This window comes from Alosa alosa, chromosome 2, assembly GCF_017589495.1.
Source record: "Alosa alosa isolate M-15738 ecotype Scorff River chromosome 2, AALO_Geno_1.1, whole genome shotgun sequence".
Classification (NCBI taxonomy): Eukaryota; Metazoa; Chordata; class Actinopteri; order Clupeiformes; family Clupeidae; genus Alosa; species Alosa alosa.
Window position 1 is genome coordinate 13415231 of NC_063190.1, and position 22709 is coordinate 13437939.

Consider the following 22709-nt stretch of genomic DNA (forward strand, 5'->3'; position numbering starts at 1 on the left):
GTTAATAATGCATGTTATATCGCAAGGCTGTTAGCCACACTGCTCGGAATTGTTCCCTCAATTAGTAACGCTCAGTGAGCTTTTGTGCCTCATGTTTCACATGGCCGAGGCTCTCAAAGTTTAATCTCACGGTTAAAAATGTAAAAATCCAAATGTGATTGCATTCACCTGGTTTATGTTTCTGTGACCCTTAAGTCAGAATGTCATTAATTATGAGATATCTTCCTTATCTTACCACAGACTAATGACATTCAATGACAGATGATGTCTCACTTGGCAACTCTCTACATTGATGATATTTTCTTTTAGATTTGTGGTATCAAATCTAACTGTCCTTGTATCGTAGCTTCACTGTGGCTTAACTTGTGCTGCAAAGACTTCCATAACTTCTGACTCTTGACTGAACAATGACTTTAAGGGCTCTATCTTCCACTCCAGCGCAATTGACTTTGCGCAAGTCGCTTTGTGGGCGGATCTTGGGCGCTGATGCTATTTTACCGGCGGGATAATGACTGTTGCGCGCGACGCAATCTAAAATGGGGTGGTCTGTAGTAGCTACATTACTCATGGGTGTGGTTTGGGCGCGTGCAATAAACCAATCAGAGCGCCATTTCACATTCCCTTTAACAACAGGCACGCTTTGTTCCATAGCGGATTGCTATTATGATGGCGGATTTTGCCAGGCGCAACCAGGAACGGTTCACAGCTATAGTCAGTTGGGAACAGTTTGCTATTGATTTTTCCTCTTGACAAAATGTAATACAGAAATGTCACTTTCCGATGTTTTGGGATCACTCTCACTGAATCACGAGGTTATGAATGCATGGTGATATTTTTGCAATGTAATCTAACATTACCTCACTATAGACAATGCAGATCTTCTGTCAGATAAGCTCTCCTCTCCCGTGCTGCTGCTGGGGCATTTGGGTTAAATGGCATCGGCATGTAGTTCAACATCACGTCTCATTAAGTCCTCTAATATTTCTTAATTTATGTCATCAACACATCCGTGATTTGTGGAAATGTATAAGCTAGATTTATACCTATTTTTTCACATCGGACACCACACCGATTTCCCTCGTGTAGCAATATTTGTCCTTGTCATTTTGTATGGTTTGGAGAAATAGGAACTGCGTCATATAGATGAGAGGAGCAAAGTGCATTGCGCAACACAGGCGCCCAAGCAAGCGCTCCTGCAGGTGTAAGCTATGGCTGTACCTTACCATCAGGCAATTTAACAACGAGAAACAGTTTCCGAGTTGACCTAACTTTCCAACTCTGCACAGTATCCCATTAACTGCATGACAGTAGGCTATTCACAATATTTTATGTAAAGTAGAGTTTGTAAACACGTTATCATCAACTTAATGCACGCACAACTTTTGTTTGAGCAGGAGAGTGAATAACAATGAATGCACGCAGCAACTACAGAAACTAGATGTACCGCATAGCGGTACAAAATATGACCGCCGCTCAGTCCTGTACATCCGTTCCGCGAAAATAAATCACACTTCAATTTGTCTCCATATTTTACTCCATCCCCCACTCTTGAAACTTTTGTGTATGCTTGTTTGGCATGCCTGAGTGTGTGTGTGCGGCTGCACAGAAAGTAGCCTACTGCTGCTGAAAAGGTGAATAGATTGTAGAATAGCCAAAGAAGATGTAGCATTGTTATAAAACCTTTAAAATCTCTAAACAAGTAGGGTAGTTCATCACAGTTCATCCATTGCAACTGGATTGATGAAAGGTCACATAGACCTGTAGGCTACATTGTATTTGGGAAAAGCAAAAGGTATCAGCATAATGTTATTTATTTTATTTTTTTATTTTTTTTATGTATTTATAAACAAAAACATCTCTGTCAGTTCCATGCCGTTTTCAACAGCTATCAAAAACAAAGGTCATTTTTGGATGGATGGATTTTTTGTGAATGTTTCTTCTTCTACATAAGATTTTAGTCATCTTTAGTTCATGTAATACTTTATTGTCAATGCACAAATTAAGTAACAGTAGTCTGAAACGTTATTGTTAATGCACAAATTAAGTAATAGTAGCCTAGTCTGAAACAAAATGCTGTTTTACATCTAACCAGTGGTGCAAATAACTGACGTGTCCAAATGGGCCTTGATGAAATGCGTCGCTAGACTGTTCATACACATTTTAACGGGCCAAAGTTGAAGAGCTTTTGTCCGTTATTGTTCGTGCAAATATAGGCTGATTCATGTTCCCTTGCATTGTGTAACTGAGGTCCATGGCTAGTCTGGCTTTCATCAGACCAAGCTCAATCTTTTAAGAAATCAAAAAATAAATAGCGGGCAGATCAGGCTGGGTGAACCCAGCCTAGTCCATAGGCACCCGATATTGTTTAATTTTCCGATTGAGATATACACGCTCTGGCTATTCTAAATGCAAAAATGCATCAGGGAGTTATGACAAAACGGTAACTAACAAACTAGATCCTAATAGAAAGCTGTTAGCTTCCCTAAGCTACAGGTAGGATTATAAGGTAGGCCTATTTAAAACATAAATTGTCAATAGGCTATGCTGGCTTACACAAATAAAATCTCCTTTGAAACCAATGGCTTACTTTACAGTATCAAGCGGACTTAAACTGCCATATCGTGGCGAAAAATTGTAATAACATTCAAGCAGCTCCATGAGTCAAGGAAAGCGCGAATGAAGTAGCCACTTCTAAATGGGACCCACTACACAGTAGCTTAAGGTGTGTTGCTAAAGCAGCCATAATGAAATGAAGGTGTCATTGTTTGGATACTTCACACACACGCTTTTTTTATTTCACAAGACTACAACTACCAAGCTGTAATCAAAGCACATCGATTCCCCTCTCACACCATGCATGCACTTAAAACAAAATAAACAGGCTCAGTCTCACGCATGTATAGGCAAAACTGTATCAGACCGGTGTAACGTTGGTAAATCTTCCATTGCACAGAATGATTTTGTAGCACGTGCAATAAATGACAGTCGAAAGATACAAACAGTGCTGCTATCAATTTGCTTGGTATAACCGCATTTATAGATTTCTACAAATGCAATCAATCAAATGCCTCCATCACTCAACCAACGCTTAACGGTAACATTACCTAGGTCCTTATTGATATTACAAGATTAACGCATCCTGCAGTAAAACCAAGCATGTCCGATAAACATCCTCAGATTTATTTCGCTTCAAGAAGAAATGGGAATTACACTTCATGTGAACATCGCCCTATCCTTATTAGATGTCCGCTGCGGTAAATTACAGTCCTTGTAGGAAGCGCCCATTGTTTTTCCAACCCACTTTTAACTTCCAACAAAATTACGCCTCACTGCAACGATGCGCCATCTAGTGGACAAACGACTACTTATCGCCAATACTGAAAAATGCAGCCATGATGATGATGATGAATATTTATTTTGGCTTTCTTTAATCCTACTGAATTTGTAATTATGTATCGGGCCGCTCTAATAATACGATAGTATGTGGGTGCCTGTGTGTGTGCATGTGTATATGTGTGCACCGCCATTTACAGGCCAATGAGTGTACAGTCACTAAATGTACACATAACCTAATTTTTAGACCCCCATGGATGAAATTCTCTTGGCATACCCCCAGAGAATGCCAGGTCAATCATACACATAAAATTTGGTGCAGTTCTGAACATCTTAACTGAAGATAGGGGCAATTAAAGCAGAATAATATTGCATTTTCATTTTTACCGGGTGGGGGTGCAAATCACAAATGAGTGATTATGAGCCAGGGTTGATGTGGGCCCTTGAGACCAACATACCCTAAAAGATTCTTCATCCTCAGTGCCACGGTTCAGGTAGTTATTTAGGAAAAACTGTTTTTTTTTTTGGTTCGGGGGCCCAGCCCACGGTGGGGTTGGTGGTGGTCCCCGGGGACCTAAATGAAATTTTTCCGTAAAAGTCTAGTGGGGCTACATACCCACCAAATTTCATGTACCCTGGTGGTTCGGGTGTCCCGGTATCAATGACCAAAAATTCAGGGAGTAGATGACGGAAAAAAATTTTGAATTATGTGCATGTGCGCGTGTACAAATTTATGTTTATGTGTGTGGGTGTGTGTGTGTGTATGTGCGTTTGTGTGTTTGCCTCATGATGTGTGTTTGTGCATGTGCATGCATGCTTACATATGTCTACTGTGTGAGTATGTGTCATAATGTATGATTACTGTAAATGTATGTGTGTGCGTGTGTATCTGTTTATGCACATGTGTGCACATGGAATGGGTTAACATGACCCTGGAGGCAAACATACAGAAAAAAAAATGGTCATCCTAGGCCCTACAGTTCTCAAGATATTCACAGAGAACTGTGTTCGCCCTACCCTCCTTTCGGGGTCCAGTCCAGCAGGGGGCTACAGATCAAAACGAAAAATGACGGTTCCATGCTATCCATGTGGGGTACATGCCCACCAAGTTTTGTGTACCCCGGTCTTTCAGTGTCCCGAATCCTTGTTGGTGTAATGCCACTAAATGTACACATAAATTATTTTATTGTAAGGCCCCCCATGAACGAAAGTACACAAAACTTGGCATGCATTCGGAGGGTGTCATAATGATCCTACACTTTTAATTTTGTGCAGTTTTGACCTTGTCAGCCAGAGATATTGTGATGAAAACACCTAATTTTTGCTTTTTAATTTTTAACTAGGTGGCGCTTATACATGAAATAAGTGGTAATGGGATGGGTTGACATGCCCCCTTAAGACCAACATACATAAAAAAGGTGGACCTCCTAGGCCCTACGGTTCTCGAGATATTCACAGAAAACTGTCTCCGGCCACCTACAGGCCAGTTGGTGTAAAGTAACATAAATTCATTTATTGTGTGGTCCCCCATGAACGGAATTCCACAAAACTTGGCGTGCATACAGAGGGTGTCATAATGATCCTACAATTCTAATTTCGTGCAGTTTTGACTATGTTAGGTCACAGATACCTTCAATTACAACACCTCATTTTTACTTTTTGTGTTTAACTAGGTGGCTTATACATGAAATGAGTGGTTATGGAATGGGTTGACATGGCCCCTTGAGATCAACATACAAAAAAAAATGGTCCTCCTAAACCCTACGGTTTTCGAGATATTCACAGAAAACTGTGTCTGCCCTAACCTCCTTTCGGGGGGTCCAGTCCAGCGGGGGGGCTACAGATCAAAACGAAAAACGATGGTTCCATGCTATCCATGTGGGGTTACATGCCCACCAAGTTTCGTGTACCCCGTCTTTCAGTGTCCCGGGAATCATTGACGGAAATTTGGGTACGCGAAAAGAAAAAAAAAAAAAAAAAAAAAAAAAATCTGATTCAACCCTATATGATCAAGCTCTTGGGCGGTCATAATTATATCCAAGGCTACTTGCTGCTTTCTTTTACTATCTATGGTTGCTGGTTAACAGCACATAATAAACTGATTTAAGCTAATTCACAAACTCAAGACTTCAAGGCCATCATGGATATAAAACGTTTTTTGAAAACAACGAAAGGATGGAGGGAACATAGCAAAGCTTGGAGTTATTTCAGATGGGCTACAACAAGGTAGGCAAAATTGTGGTGCTTGTCAAAACCTTAGCGCAGCTGGAATAATGCTTATAGGCTGGTGTTAAAGCGCACACAATGTTTAAAGCCATACACAATGGTAAATTGGAACAAAACTAAAGGTAACTTTAGCCTTTATAGGGCTGTATAAAGTTGTCCAAATTAATAGGTTGTAATTAGGCATTGTTGTTGTAAAGATATTGCATGTAGATGTACTATATAGGCTACTAAATTTTTAGTTTACCAATGCATGAACAAAACCGTGAAACGGACAAATATTATCAAGGCTTTGAATGTTTCCATCTGTGCACAGGGTGTCTGTAGATCGTTGTGCATATCATTCATTCCTGCAGGCCTGTGGCCATGCGCCCTTAAAATAGCATCTGAATTTGCGCCACTGACTTTAGACCAGGAGGTTCCTGGTCTATGGCGGAATTGTTTTCTGAAACTGCAAAATATCAACACTGTTTGCGCCTGAAACGCCCCCGTGGACGCACATGTACCTGTGGAGGGAAAATTCCAATATGTGCTGACTGCAAAATAGGAAAGACAAAAGCGCGAGTATACAAAGTCAATTGCGCTGGAGTGCAAGATAGAGCCCTAACACTTCTGTTTTGAGAGTCTTTGTCTCTTCCAAGGCTGTACCCATCAGAGGCGCACAGGCTGTTCCGACTTTTAACTGCCTGATGACTCATCTCGGGGAGAATAGAGAGAGAGAGGGAGAGAGAGAGGGCTTATTGAGGACCTTGTGAATGTAGCGCGTTCTTGTTCTGGTCGACAAAAGCCTGACTGGATCAGCGCTGAGTTTTAATCGGTAATCATTGGGGGTGTAACAGCCCGAGCGAGGCCAGATCTCCTGCAGCTGGTTGAATCCAGAGCCCGTTCCGGCCCTCCGCTGGCTCAAGTTCTGCCAGGTCCGGTCTTGATCTGGCGCTGCTCTGCCCGACCTGGCCCGCTGCACTCCTTAATCACAGAAGCTTATCAGAGATCCAGGAACCCCCACTGCAGAGCAGCACAGCCACAGTGCAGCCTCTATTGGCTACCTCATTGGCAGCGGAGCAGGTTTTACCCAGCATGCAGCACCAGACACAGCCACACAAACAGCACATGAGCCGCTCGGTTTGGTGAAGGGCAACCATGGCTAGTTGTGTGTGCGTGTATGTGTATGTGTGTGTGGTGGCCATGTGTGGGGATCGGATGACCGCTAGCCCAGCTCAGTTACTGGCCTCATCATGATATGCGATGTAATGAGGTTATTAGATCCAGGTAATAGGTTGTCGGGCTAGTCAACCGAGAGAAAAGGCTGGAGGATCGGATTCGGCACCACAAGCCAGTGGGGTCGGTGATGAATCACTAATAACCTCTTCACAGGATGCTAGAGTGACACGACAGCAGAAGCAATGACAGCAGTGGCTACTTGAGTGGAGACACAGAAGAGTCGAGTCAAGTAATGTCTGTCCTTCTCAGGACCTTCATATTTGTTTTGAAATGTGCAAAACAGCAGATTTGTATTTATTTATTTATCATTTGGTTATAGGAATATGTTTTAAACAAATGTGACTTCATCCAATATTGACAGGTGTAGTTAGGTAGGTAGGTAGGTAGGTAGGTAGGTATGTATGTATATACAGCATGGTCCGCTTAAGCTTCAGGCTTGCCACACATCACCGCAGGATCTTTCAAGCCCTAAGTGCAGAGATTTAGTGACCAGTAACGTTTCCTAATTAGACTGAGTCAGGAGTGAGGATGAAATACTGGCAGTTATAAGAGAGAAATTTCCACTTTTGGAGAGTCCAAATGAAACCACAGAGGAAGTGTGAGACTGCTCTGAATATCAGATTATAGAGAGTATTATTGGCTTTGAATTAGTGAGGGTGGTGGGCATTGTTAAAGTAATGGTTATTTTATTGCAGTCTTGCAGATGAAAGAGAACTTGCAAAGTAATTGCTCTTTGAATGACAGAAGAGAAATGGAGTGAACAGAAATAGAAATAACAGTATACCTTTGCATTGTATTCCTCTCAGGGGCACTTTCACACAATGTGGCTTACAGTGCAGATAACGAATATATTTCAACCATCGGTGCACTTCCTGCGATTGAGGTCATGAGTTTATTGTTTAGAGTACCGAGTACATAATATTTAGAGTACCGCAACATAATATTTATAAAGTTAGCAACAATGAAGAAAAGGACATTCTGTTTGTGAATACTGTGAATAAGAATAACACAAATAAATGAATAATTAATTCATTAAATAAAATAAAACGCAGGAAAAATGTAAACAGTAGGTATTTTTTTTCTAAACTGAAGAGAATATATGCAATACAAATACAGTTAATGTTTAAACTGGCTTCTGTGCAAGATCACCCTTCTTAGCTTAGCCTATCAGCCTGTTCATTCAGGCCTGCTAACCAGCGGTGGTGTTGTGCACAGGGTAGTGACCTAAATGGCAGACACCTAACCCACAGCTGCCCTGCACAGACACACACCTTGTGTGTGTGTGTGTGTGTGTGTGTGTGTGTGTGTGTGTGTGTGTGTGTGTGTGTTTGTGTGTGTGCTTACTAAAAAAGCCCTTCCTCTAGGTTGCCACGCAACTCTCCCATGGGGGCTTGTTGTCTAGGTGATGGGCGATGTCATCGATAGATCTCCCTTTGTTGGCGATGATGAGCGAGTTCCACCCTTGTGCAGCAGCCTGACCCACCACTCCACAACAACTAGTCTGTCTCTCTCTCTCTCTCTCTCTCTCTCTCTCTCTCTCTCTCTCTCTCTCTCTCCCCCCCTCTCTCTCACGCCATCTCTCCCTTGCATTCTGTACTTTGCCCTCTTTCCATCTCTCTCTTTTCCCCTCTGCCATCTTTCTCTCTCTCCCTCACCTTCTCTGTTTTGCATCTCTCCCCCACCCCCTCTCTCTGCCATCTCTTTCTCTCTCTCACCACTTCTGCATCTCTATCTGCCTGTGCTCTCGCCCTCCTTTTGATGGAAATGTCAGATAATTAAACACAACAAGAGTGACCTTTCTATCCCACCACCCGACCGCAAGTCACCAAACACCAGGCTCTGTAAAAGCACACGCACATGTATGCACACAAACACACACACACACACACACACACACACACACACACACACACACACACACACATACAGTATATATATAAAGATGCCTAAATGTCTAACTGTCTCCTCCTCTCGGTTTCTTTCCCTGTTACTGCCTCTGTGTGTGTGTGTGTGTGTGTGTGTGTGCGTGTGTGTGTGCGTGTGTGTGTGCGTGTGTGTGTGTGTGTGTGTTTCTATTCTGTTTCTATGTGTGTTATTCTTTCTCCCAACTCTTTGATACACTAATTGGGCATATTTCTTAATTGCCAGTCGGAGCTCATTAGGCTGGCTGTGTCGCGGTGTGTGTGCTAACTACTCGTTTAGCCACTAAAGCACACAGATGTTGCACTGCTCCGGGCTTCACTGTGACTGGGCGTCTCCCCCCACAGTCCACCTGTTAACACACACACAGAGCAAGCACACCTGCTGCACCCTTTACTCTTGGACTCCCCCCTCCCCTGGGTGTGTGTGTGTGTGTGTGTGTGTGTGTGTGTGTGTGTGTGTGTGTGTGTGTGTGCGCGTTTATGTTACTTTTTGTGTGTGTGTGCGTGTGTGTGTGTGCGTGTGCGTGCATGCATTGGGGGAGAGAGGGTGGAGATCTGAAATACTGAACTGAAGTTGCTCAGCTCTCTTTGATCTGAAGCAGCGTTTGAAGAGAGTTTGGCAGATCTCACAGATCAGAGTTGAAGGTTTGCACAGAGAACTGCTCCCTCCTGAATGAAAATGCTCTGGGAACATGTTCCTAGACCTTGATTCTCACCCACAAGAATAGAATATATATTACCTTAAGCCAGCGTGTTGCGTTACAGTCACATGGACACCTGGATAGTCCGTGCTAAGACACCGTTGTCGTGTTGTGTTCGGGAGAAAGGGAGTTCAGTATAGCATTATAGATCCACACGCTATGCTGTCAGACCAAATATAACACTGTGGAGCTGTTATCAATGATGATTGCATGCGCCTCAGGGATACTTATTCTCTGGATGTCATGCATTCTATCCACTGTTGACAGTGTTCACTTTGACCGCATGTGTCCCCGTACCTAAGACTGTAATGTAATGAATAGTGATGGGGGACCTCAGATGTTGCCTGCGGCGCTGCTCACACCGCTGCTGAATCTGTTCTTTCTTCTTGTGTTTTTCTCTCTTTTTCTCCCCAGAGACATCAAGCCAGACAACATTTTACTGGACGAACATGGTAAGCGATGCCACAGCATTTTAAAGGTTCCTGGTGTCCTCAACCGTACTCGGCAGGCATTGATTTTTCCTTTGTGCTGCTGTCCACTCGGACTGCCTGCCTTGGTTAAAAGAGTGATTTGATCTCCCATGACTCTCGGCTCCCTGGAGCGGAGTTTGTGTTTGTAAAGTATGGCCACTGTGACGCGTTAGAGCCAGGAGTGAACAGGTGGCGCCAATGAAAGAATGCCGTTTCCATCTGAGCATACAATTACAGCGCATAATTCATAATCAGTATGCTAATTTAATTTGATATGCTGAATAATAATGTGAAGAACATTATGACCCCTGTCATACTCACACACACACACACACACACACACACACAATCACACACTCACCACCGGCAGGTGGCTGGGGACGGTGGGTAACAGGCACCATCAAGTCAAGTTTATCTTGAGGAGCAAACGATAAACTCAGTGAGGAGCAAAAAAAGTTTGAGAGAAATTCTTTTATTTTATTTTATTCTCCACGGCAACAGAAGCCCAAGGCAACAGAGTAGGCTCTCTCTGGCCCAGATTTCTCTCCCTCTCTCTGTCTCTCTTTCCTCTCTTTCCCACTGGTTTCCTCTGAACCTTCTGGAATGTTGAGGGTTGCTGGTTGGTTAGCCCGACCTGTAGTGGGCCACCAGTGGGCTGAAGTGCCCTTGAGCAAGGCACCTAACCCCTCACTGCTCCCCTCGAGCCCGCTGTTGTAGCAGGCAGCTCACTGCGTCGGGATTAGTGTGTGCTTCACCTCACTGTGTGTTCACTGTGTGCTGTGTGTGTTTCACTAATTCACGGATTGGGTTAAATGCAGAGACCAGATTTCCCTCACGGGATCAAAAGAGTATACTTAATCGAGACAAGTACTGCCGGTGCTCTCCTCATTTTCATCAGACTCGGTCAAGTAGATGCCTGTCTCTCTGCCTCAAGCCACAACACACTTGCCTTCCAACTGGGCTGATATTTCCAATGGCATCAACGGAACGGGCCCTCGTAAAATAGCTGTTTTTGAGAGAGGAAGCTCCATATGGGACGTGTGTATTCTCTGCCCTCCGTCTCCTCTGGTCCTTTGTGTGCATGTCTGGGTGTGTGGGTGGGTGGGTGGGGGATATTCTCTCCAGACCTCCAATTGATCCCCAGGGGAAATTCAAGAAAACGATGCTTTCCCATTTTCGACTCCCGGTATGGGAAAGCATTGTTTTCTTGAATTTCCCCTGGGGATCAATAAAGTATCTATCTATCTATCTATCTATCTATCTATCTATCTATCTATCTATCTATCTATCTAAGCCACTGTGTGGAAATGCTGCTGATGGAGAAGCCTACAGGCTTGAGTGGTGGCCGGTGGCAGTGCTGTTTTTGGATAATTCAGCTCCGTTTGATTATTTCTATTTATCTATGCGGCACCAACACTGAGCTTCACTGTAGCTCAGAAACTCAAGCCTTATCTTCCTTGCAAGGAAATAGCTCCCTTTACAGTACAAATAATCAATTGTAATAGTCAATATTGGCCCAACACCAACCGGACCATTCTGGCTGGGATTACCCACGGATCTATCAGAGCGACAGGACATCTCACTTATGCAGTGCACTTAAGCATTTAAAATATAGGAAATAAGTGTGCTATTCTTGATACACCTTGATATGGTAATATAGGGTAGGTCTGATAGGGTTGATACATTCCTTCCTTCCTAGTATTGTACACTGTAAAGTGTCACTGAAAAACTGTGTATCCCTGCAAAAAAAAAAAGAATGTCCAGCGCTTAACATATCTGCGTAGGAGAGTGCAAACTGCCCTCATTAGTATGCTCAGCCTGTATCAGGCACAGGAGGCAGTGCCTGGACGAGGTGTCCACTGTGCAGTGTCGACCTCTGCGACATGCGGGAGGGCCCTGCTGTCAAATGCCTGGGTGAAGTTAAAGAGCCGCTGCTGCCATGAAATATGAATACGCTCCTCTGACTAATGTTCCGGAGAGTTCTAGAAATGAGGAGAGTTAAGATAATGTGGAAAAGATCGGTTCCACACACGCCCCTTGACATGCCAGTGCATATACATACACACACACGGTCGAAATCTAAATAAAACAAATGCACACACACAAACACACATGCACATGTGTACCTGCACACACACTCTCTCTCTCTCTCTCTCTCTCTCTCTCTCTCACACACACACACACACACACACACACACACACACACACACACACACACACACACATATAAATATATATATATATACACTCAGATATACACTACAACTACACATACAGTACATCTGCATACACACACAGACACACACACACACACACACACACACACACACACACATATAAATATATATATATACACTCAGATATACACTACAACTACACATACAGTACATCTGCATACACACACAGACATACACACTCATACCCACACACACATATACATCAACATATACCTAAAGACACACACACACACACGGCCAACACATTAACCCCTTGAAGCATGTAGAGGACCCTTAAAGAAATGCTGACTCATCCAGTGGGAGTATTTCCCACTCTGCGGAGTTAACTGCCTCCCCTGGGATGGCAAAAACAGACAGAGAGGGAGAGGTGGGGGTGGAGAGGGAGAGAGGGTGGAGAGGGAGAGGGGGGGTGGAGAGGGACATGGAGAGGGAGAGGGGGGGAGAGGAGGGAGGGGGTGGAGGGAAAAGAGAGGCACATTAGCTTCCCTGTCAGTAGCATATTACTGCGGGCAGCCCTGCAGCGTTGCCCAAAGCGCAGGACAATCACCCAGACACGGACAGCTGCCTCCAACCTGAATCTGTCTTCCCCAAGATGGAGGGAGGAGGTGCAGAGAGATCGAGAGAGCGAGGGATGGCGAGAGAGAGAAATAACAACAGAGAAACAAGAAGGGCATATAGACAAAGAGAATAGATAAATTCAAAACAGAGAATAGCGGGCTGACACCAGGAGAGGAGGAGAGAACAGAGAGAATGGAAAGATAGAGATGAGGGCGGGGAGATCTCATCCCTCCACGCAACCCTCTATCCACCCGTCTGTCCACTGTGCGTGTGGACAATGTCTCTGTCCTCCTCCCAGGCCAGCTGAATTCTCTCTTATCTGCAGACCTCAGGCTGGGTGTGTAAATAAAACGGGGCCGTCTGAAGCCCAGAGCATTTTACATTCACCACGGCAACCAGGTAACACTCCCAGGGCTGCTGCTGATGTTGGTGTAGGAGCCTCCTCTCCTCGTCTCTCCTTTCCTCTCCTTGTTTCTCCTCTTCTGTCCTCTCCTCTTCTCGTCTCTCCTCACCTCATCTCTCCTCTCCTCTCGTCATCTCTCCTCATCTCTCCTCACCTCGTCTCTCCTCTTCTCTCCTCGTCTCTCCTCTCCTTGTCTCTCCTCTTCTCGTCTCTCATCTCTTCTCACCTCGTCTCTCCTCACCTCGTCTCTCCTCTCCTCGTCTCTCCTCTCCTCACCTTGTCTCTCCTCATCTCTCTTCTCCTCTCCTCATCTCTCCTCTCCTCATCTCTACTCACCTCTCCTCTCCTCACCTTGTCTCTCCTCTCCTCATCTCACCTCGTCTCTCCTCACCTCATCTTTCCTCTTCTCCTCTTTCCTCTCCTCTCCTCATCTCTCCTCTCCTCTGCTCTCCTCGTCTCCTCTCCTCATCTCTCTTCTCCTCTCCTCATCTCTCCTCACCTCGTCTCTCTTCTCCTTGTCTCTCCTCTCCTCATCTCTACTCACCTCTCCTCTCCTCACCTTGTCTCTCCTCTCCTCATCTCTCCTCATCTCTCCTCTCATCTCTCCTCATCTCTCCTCACCTCGTCTTTCCTCTCCTCGTCTCTCCTCCTGCTCCCCTTGCTCCGCTACCTTAGTTCTAAACACCTCTGATGTCACTCTCTCTCCTCCATTACATGCACTCTTTCTCTCTTTTTTCTCCCTCTCTCTTTCTTTGGCAATCTCCATCTTTACCACTAGCCTTCTCCCTTGCTTTCCCTATAGATTTCTCTCTTTTTCTCTTTCCATCTCTCCCTCTTTCCTGCCTTTCTCTCTCTCCATCTCTCTCTCTCTTTCTCTTTCACTATTTCTCTTCCTTTTCGCCCCACTTCTTCTCTCCCTCCATCCACCCATCATCCAGTGGTCCACTAATAAACCTGGCTCTGGTGTACGTGACTGCAGCCAATCAGCCGTGGAGCACCAAGGTGATGTTGTGACTTTGGCCACGTTCGTGCCAGGTCTATTCCCAATGCTGCGCAATTCCCGGAAAAAGCCCTACGTGGCTCTCACCGCAGAGAGGGCAGGGGGGCCCTCACAGCCCACAGCATTAAAAAGCACCACAGCAACCACCACTTTATAACACCAGAGTGATGTGATTTCATTTGTGCTCCTGCTTGACTCTGCCGTGCTCTCTAGTCCACTGGTGCATCAAGCTTATACCCTCATTCATATTAGACGTCTTGAGATATTGTTGCATTACTGTAACACATAAGTGTGCTTGGAGGATTGAGGACGGATTGCAGAGGGCAGTAATCTAATGTTTGTCAAAGTGAATGCTGATTTCTTTGTCAATGCGTGTCCCCTCCTCACAGGTCACGTCCATTTGACGGACTTCAACATCGCCGCTGTGGTGAAAGAGGACCTTAAAGCCTGTTCTATTGCCGGAACCAAGCCATACATGGGTAGATGCTATTTTCAACATTAGTCACTGTTTATATGGATGAGTTCAATATCTTTCCAGGACCCAGTCTGGCCCCTCTCTCGTCATTATTCTCCAGGGAGGCCCAGTCATGCTCACTGCTGTGTTGTGTTTGTGTTAGATTGATGCTTCTTCGGCTGGGAGGGGATGGGATGTTGTGTAATCGAGTCAGGGACGGGCTGGGATGCGGGGTAAATTGACCCCGGAAACATATGTGTGTGGCTCAATGTGATTAGTGGCTCAGACTGATGGGCCGCCTAAGTGACAGCGACAGGCTGAGAGAAGCGCCTGTGAGGGAGCAGACGCGAGGAACAGTGCCAATGCTCCTGTGCTTTTGTTTTCGTTTATTTGGGCTGTTGTTATTGTTGTTGTTGTTGCCTTTCTTTTTTAACTAACAAACGAATGAAAATGGAAATGAAGTTGAGATGTGTAACAGAAGGGGTCCCTGAAATTCAGTTAACACACCACGCAGACGTTTCAGACGTTTTTGTTTTGTTTTCCATAATGCAAATGGGGTATATGTAAACTAAATATTTGAAAAGAACAATCTTTTTATATTAAGAAATTAGTGTTAATTTCGTCAGACGAGACGAGAGGAAATATGTTCGTCAACAACCTTTTTTTCATGACTAAGGCGAGGCGATGGCGAGGCGGCAGTAATGTCCTGAAACACTGACTAAGACTATCTTAAGATGCATTATTGTTGTGAAAAAAGACTACTAAAATGTTTTGCATGAAATAAAACTAAGATAAAATCTCTCTTCATTTTTAGTCTACAAAATGAGAAGACAGAATATCTAGCTGTTAAGTTTTCAAAATATTCGAATGAGTTCATAAGCAGCTTTCCTGTAGGCTAGTCTACGTGCTGTTGCTGCAACCCTGTGGCTGCAACACAAACTACATGGAACAAGAACACTGGAGATTTCTGCCAGAGTTAGCAAGCTAACTACCTAAGCTTTATGCCACAATGCTACATACCCAGAAGTTGAAGCTTCTCTCATACAAATTAACATCCCCAGAATGTCCATGCGAAAATGTTTATCATGTAATGTCAACTATTTAACTAGTTAGACTGATGATGCAAAGTTTGCTAGCAAAGTAAGCTAATATGGAAAGTTAAGCTAGCAAGTTATCTATGGCTAAGGTGGAGGGGTCTGTTTGGGGAATGTGTTGTGTTTGGCGCATGTATCGCCATCTATCTAGTGGAGTAAAACATTAATACTTTGGCCTATGACAGTGTTTCTCAAACCTTTTCAGTTTCAGGACCACTTAACTAACCTATCTAAAAAAAAAAAGATTAGACCTACTTCAACAGTAGCCTATAATTAGTCTACACAATAGGCCTACTGAACCATCTTACATTGTCTTTGTACTTTGCTTATTGTGTGGATTCATACTGTATGATTTAAACTGGCATATCTTAGTTGCAGAACTGTTTTTTTTACATACAAGTTGGTTCAATATTACCAAACAACTCATCTATATTATATTTTACCACGTCTGCTTTCGCGGGACTACTTGGGATACCTTGCGGACCACCAGTGATCCCCGGACCACACTTTGAAAACACTGGTCTGAATATGACAGTGGTCAGTCAAATCTTTTACTGTCTATGGTCAAATCCCAGCCGAGCTATAACTGTAGCTTCGACTTACCTAATGCATGTAAACATACTGACTGACAAAAAAATCAGAATGAGTAATTATAACAGGCAAGTAGCCCTGTGGACACACAATATTGTTGGAAGAATTGAGATGTGTGAAACACTATTTGACTCAAATGGTAATCAGAAATAATTTGTTATAAAAAAAGACTAAAATGTGTTGACTAAAACAGACTAAGACTAAGATACCTTTAGTTTTCTTTTGACTAAAACTAGACTAAAATGATGAGACTTTTAGTCAACTAAAACTTGACTAACAAAAATGATATTTGAATGACTAAATATGACAAAGACTAAAAAGGTCATTTCGTCACAAGACTAAGACTAAGACTAAATTAAAAATAGGTGACAAAATTAACACTATAAGAAATCTTATTGTTTTGTATTTTGCTTTCTTTGCACACATCTAGGTGTTTCCTTTTAAATATTTTAAAACTCATCTTCCCTGATTTTTTCCTGAATTGTTCCAATCAACTCTGTGTATGTATAGTTCAATGTAATATAATAGTGTGGTGTAATTTGGTGTGTTTCATGGTTCATCTCTGGGATGTTTTTGTGTGTTTTGTGTGTGTGTGTGTGTGTGTGTGTGTGTAGCCCCAGAGCTTTTTCAGCCCTTTGAGGGGACCCATCCCGGATACTCGTTTGCAGTGGACTGGTGGTCACTGGGGATCACGGCCTATGAGCTTCTCAGAGGACAGGTAGTGATGAACACACACACACACACATACACACATACTGTACACATACACACACACACACACACACACACACACACACACACACACACACAGATATTTAATCTTAGCTTGGACTAACCAACACATTGATTTGACCATATGGAGATGATGGAGGAGGGACTTTTCAATAGACTGACTCAACATGGCTGCTCATCACTCACATCCTTCAGGGATGGCAGGACATTGGTTGGGGGACATTTCTTTTCAGATTGCTTTAGCTATCTGGCCTCACGCTCAGAAGGAGTTTCCCCTGAGAAGAAAAACGGATAATCTTGGACGTCTCCTGTTTGCTGAAATGAGAGAGTAGAATTTTGGCACGGTTTGACTCTTAAGGCAAGCATGAAGCATTGACAGATATGGGCAACCTGCCTGGAAATTGCTTTGAATGTCCTCCACACACACACACACACACACACACACTCTGGTGTACCCGCTATTAGCAAGTATGGTGTAGTTGCACTTTAGTGTTGTGCCTCAAGTTGTACTTCACTATGTCACAGACGTTAAACTCAGTGATGAATTATGCATTTGAGTTCATTTTTATGACATTATTTCTGGACACCCAGTGTGTATTACCATGTGGCTCACTTCCAGCACTGAGCAACCTCACTTCCTGTATAGAGTGAAATCACATCCTGTGGGCTATGAGGGGACCCAAGAGGTGTGAGCATTCAGGTGTTTTCCTCTGAGTTGACCCAGTTATTCTGGAATGGTGTCTGGAAATGCAATATCTGAATAATACACGGCAGTTCAAATTTCATGATAATATTGCTGGACGCACAGTTGTACTAGATGGGTGTCCAGGCATCCAGTATCCTAATTCAATTTTTAATCCGATTTAATCCGATTTGATTTGATTTCAGTTTATTTATCATGACATGGACACCCAGCGTGTATTATCTTGGGCCTCCTCTCTGAGTTTCTGTGCCCTGTGCTAAGAGTGGTGGCTAGAGGTGGAAGCGTTTAGGTGCTTTCCCCTGAGTGGCCCAGTTATTCTGGGAGGGTGACTCCAGCCCTGCCCCCATCCATCCATGGCCCTGTGGTGCCGCATCAGTGCCCTGCCCCGCCTCTCTGCTGGCCTGGGACAGGACCTCATCCATCACACACACACTCTGTCACAACCACCAGCATCCTGGAGCTGAGAACCACAGAACCGCAGAACTGTAGTTTGATGCTTTTAAGCCATGTGCAGTCATGGATATACTTTTAATTGGCTTTAGATTGCACTCGATCTGAAACCATTTGAAGTTGGCTGGGCAAGACATTGTAGATGAATATTTCCCTGCCTATTATTTAATTTGAATTTAGATTAAATGTTAATGAGACAATGTAATAGGGTTTAAAGAGAAGAAACAGATTTTAATCAGCGCATGAGATATTTAAATGATGAAGTATGTTATTAAACATGAACAGAACAGCCACAGAGGAGTTCACGTTATGCTAAATCTGTTTCCTTTTCGCAGAGACCCTACGTGATGCGCTCCTGCACCCCAGCCAATGAGATCATGCAGACGTTCCACAAGGTTCACCCAAGCTACCCCGCAGCCTGGTCTACAGAGATGAAGTCTCTGTTCAGAAAGGTGCAGCACCTCTGGCTAGAGTTACAGCTTAGGGGGGCAAAAGCTGGAGTTTAATATAAACCTGAAAACTCTACACAGACAAAAAGGAGCATAGCACATCTTGGGGGTCGGTGTGTGTTTGCTTGTGCGTGTGTGTGTGTGTGTGTGTGTGTGTTTTAAGCCCCCACCGTCGACTTCAAGGCAGCGTCAAGGCAGCGTTGCGACCATCGACTTCAAGGCACCTAACACTAACCCTTGCCTAACCCTAGTGCCTTCAAGGCACCTAACCCTAGTGCCTTCCATGCAGCGCTGCCAGGAAGACAACGTTGGGGGCTTAAAACACCATTGTGCGTTGTGTTTATGTGTGTATGTGTGTGTGTGTGTGTGTGTGTGTTTCTGTCTGTGCGTGTGTGTGTGTGTCTGTGTGTGTGCCTTAGAGTGAGGACTGAGGACTGTCTCTCCTCTTTCCCTCCTCAGCTAATATGTATTGACGCGGCCAAGCGGATGTCCAGCCTCTCTGAGCTTCAGGAAATGGACTACCTCGCCGACGTCAACTGGGACGCTGTCCTGAGCAAACAGATTTCCCCCGCGTTTATCCCCAATGCAAGTGACCCTGCCGCTGTCACACACACACAAACACACACACACACACACACACACACACACACACTCCAACACATATGCAAATACAACATTTTCTGCCACACTAACACCACTCTCTGTCACACAAATGCACACACATGCAAATATACAGTACACAGACACAACAGACACACACTGGTATCTCTCACCCCCCCCCCATGTGGGCAGCCAGCTCCTGCTAGCCTATACAGTCCATGCAAGCGTTATTGAAGGCTTTAACCTTTTCAGACATGCATTACTGCAAGGAGGGGAGCACACACTCCCACCAGAGGCTCCTAAGCGCCTCGCATTTAGAGTGGAAACCACAGACAAATAAGCTGTCGTGGGCAACATACGGCCTCCTGCCTGCACAAAGTCTGCTTGCACTGTCCTTTGCCACGTCCCAGAGGATGCACAAATCTACCAGCACCAGAAAATAAATTGACAAAGTTTAAGGGGGAAAAAGAGACTGCTGTTTCTTGCGAGGATGCTTTAGTGACCATGTCATGTCAGTCATCATCAGCGCTGGTGATTTGAATATCCTCCGACCAGTGATTCTAATTGGCATAGCTAATGCTGCTAATTGGAGCTGGATGGGATCACCGGAGCAACTATAAAATGACCCAGAGTACCAGGTGCATAATTAATCAGCGGGATCCGTCTGGGAGTTCACACCCTCACGCTAATCACCCACCGGAGACCCTCCAGGGCCCCCGACAGGCAGTGGGTTTCTATGGAGAAGTGAAATCTTCTGTGGACATATCCTTCTTTACATGTTGATCAAACTCAAGGTTAAGGCTGCCAGAAAAAGTCAGTTTTGTGCCAGAGGAAATTGATTTCAATTTTCTCAGGTTTCATTTGCAAAAGTTCAGTGTGAATGTGTTCTTTAAAGGAACAGGCCACCCAATGTCAGTAGTAATATATGTTCTTACCTTAACTTTCACGAGTTGAGTCATACCTCTCCCGTGTCGTTACAGTACGTGTTGTACAGTACAGTAGGCTACAAAAGATTCACTGAACAAAAATGCTAATGTGGTACATGATAATTTAGCTAAAAATGTGGAGAATGCAATGCAATCAATCATTTTGGACGATATATTGGCACAAGCTGGCAGAATAGGCAACATGCCGATGTGCGTTTTATTTGGAGACTGTTTTGCGAGAGAGTTTGCTGCTGATATTCTGGGGATAGGCTACAACATAGCCAATGTAGGACTTTAGCTTTCTAGCCTCACGTCAGCAGCGCTGCATCACCCATACATTAAAACAACCAGCGGATGGTGGGCGGGTGCGGTTTTGAAAATTGGTCAAAAACTTTGGTGCTGATGGATGATAAGGTTTGCTATGCAGTTATGGTTGAAATAATAGCCCATCAGCGCATCTCTAGTGTGTGTGTGTGCTCTCTCTCAGAGGGAGGGGGGAGGCTGAGGGGAAGGCTGAGGGGTCGATCAAGCATGGATTCTAAACTCTGTGGTGGATAGGATCTACAATTAGGTGTTAATTCATATTACTACGCTAGGTCAAAGTACTCCCAAGTGCTATTGCGCCACACATTGTAGTTCTCCTGTTTATTCGCTTGGAAAATCGCCACGTTTCATGTTGTGAAACGTAGACATTTTTATCAACTACTCGTACAACTGTATTTAAGTTGGGAAAACGTGGATGTTTTTGATTACTTCTACGTCTGGCTACGTCTGAGCCCGCTAGCATAGCAAAATGCTAACACATTTGTGCCGCGCACCAGAGCGTTTGAGTGCACACACCGACACAGGAGAGGTATGACTCAACTCGTGAAAGTTAAGGTAGGAACATTCCTTTAAACTTAAGCTTCTACGTATGTGGAGTGTGGACGTTAATGTGAAATGTTTCAACAGTAACAAACACAAGTATAATGGACCATAACACACATGTCTCAACCTTCCCATACTGCACTTGTAAACAGTACACTGTGCTTCTCTCACAGAGACGGCGTTTGAACTGTGACCCCACGTTTGAGCTGGAGGAGATGATTCTGGAGTCCAAACCACTGCACAAGAAGAAGAAGAGACTGGCCAGGAAGACCAGGGACAACGGCTCCGATGGGTCACCACAGGTCAGGCATGCCGTCCAACATTGCAGAGCGGACACTTTGGTCACATGTACTATATGTTTACCTTGTGGGCCAAGTCAACAGCCCTCAGGGTTTGCTCTCCACTGTTGCCGAAAATGTGAGCGAAATCCTGAAAATAAAAACATTTCCACAAAAAAACATTTCCAACAAAAAAAACATATCAACAAAAAAAACATTTCCAACGGCCTTCAGACATTTTACAGGAGAAGTGTGAGAGGAATTCTGAAAGTAGTATCATAAATAAGGCAAAGTAAAGTAAATTAAAGTCAAGTCAAGTGCCTAAGTGGGAAAGATGGGAATAGATCATCTTAGAATTGGTAAGATCTGCAGTCGTGGTGCGTCTTGTTCAGGTATCAGCTCATGGTGTGGATCAGGGCCAGGTCCATTTCCTGTGGCTGTTGTCTGGTGTCTCTCCTGGTGCTGCCCAGGAGAGTAGAGCTGTGACTGAAGCCATGCTGTGTTGTTGCCTTGGCATGTTGTTCTAGTGGTGCCATCCCTACTCATCTGCACTTCAAAACTCTGCTCTTGAGAAAGAGAGGCGTATAGTCCAGAGACTTCACTCAGTGAAGTACAGCCTGGGACAAACAGGAATACATTCTTCCACTACACACACACACACACATGCTACAGTCCTCTCCTTCAGCCATTTAAAAAGAGTTCCCCTGTGATTTCTGCATAGACGGATGCGTTGGTATTTATCTATCATTTCCTGACTCATTGCTCTTGGCCATAGTGTAAATGGAAAACGATCAGTAGTCAATAGTGTGTGTGTGTGTGTGTGTGTGTGTGTGTGTGTGTCACTGACTCAGCCCTGATGGGCCAGTCTGTCATCGGCCATGCACTCAGTTCGTGTGGTGAAAGTAAAAGCATCCCACTGAATAGCCAGGCATGCGTTTCCCTCGCATCTCGGAGATGAATTGTGCTCCAGTGTCAGCTAGAAATGGTCTGCTTGTGAGTATGGGTTTTGGCACGAACAGGGAAAGAGGAGAACAGAGGAGAGGAGAGGAGAGACAGAGCGAATGTTTGGACATGCACTTTTTTTCTAGCAAACATTCCACAAATCAGCAATGTCTGGACTGGTGTGTGTGTGCGTGTGCATGCGTGTTTGTGTGTGTGTAAGTGTGTGTGTGTGTGTGTGTCTGCACAATCAGTGGGAAAGCTATCTAAAGGTTTGGGTGATGTCTCAGTCAGTAAAAGGCCTGATGCAGGAGGAATGTTGGCAGCTGGCTGAAGAAAAAACGACCTGGCAGAGCATCAGTGCATCAGCGCTCCCGGTTCAAATAATTATTTCCCATTAGCAGGAGCTCCACAAAGCCATTTCCCCACAGTGGCTATGGAAAGTGCACGAGTTAGACAGGACAGGGCCATGTGAGAGTCATTTGGACTCAACAGAGAAACGGAGTCGTCAGGACCATCTGAGCTACTCCATGTGGAGTAGCCTATGCAGGGACATAA

The 22709-nt window shown here is 44.4% G+C and overlaps 1 protein-coding gene across 5 annotated transcripts in view; it reads left to right on the plus strand.

The window, feature by feature from the left end:
* stk32a (serine/threonine kinase 32A) overlaps positions 1-22709 on the plus strand; it is a 51921-nt gene that overhangs the window by 19800 nt on the left and 9412 nt on the right. For all 5 annotated transcript variants that reach the window (XR_007192975.1, XM_048238116.1, XM_048238114.1 and 2 more), the window contains 6 exons: positions 9815-9852; positions 14458-14547; positions 16822-16925; positions 18428-18544; positions 19001-19126; positions 21108-21236. Coding sequence is in view for 4 of the 5 variants with exons in the window: in XM_048238116.1 (XP_048094073.1) it covers positions 9815-9852; positions 14458-14547; positions 16822-16925; positions 18428-18544; positions 19001-19126; positions 21108-21236 (604 nt within the window). In the remaining variant the exon portion in view is untranslated. The remainder of the gene's footprint in view (positions 1-9814; positions 9853-14457; positions 14548-16821; positions 16926-18427; positions 18545-19000; positions 19127-21107; positions 21237-22709) is intronic.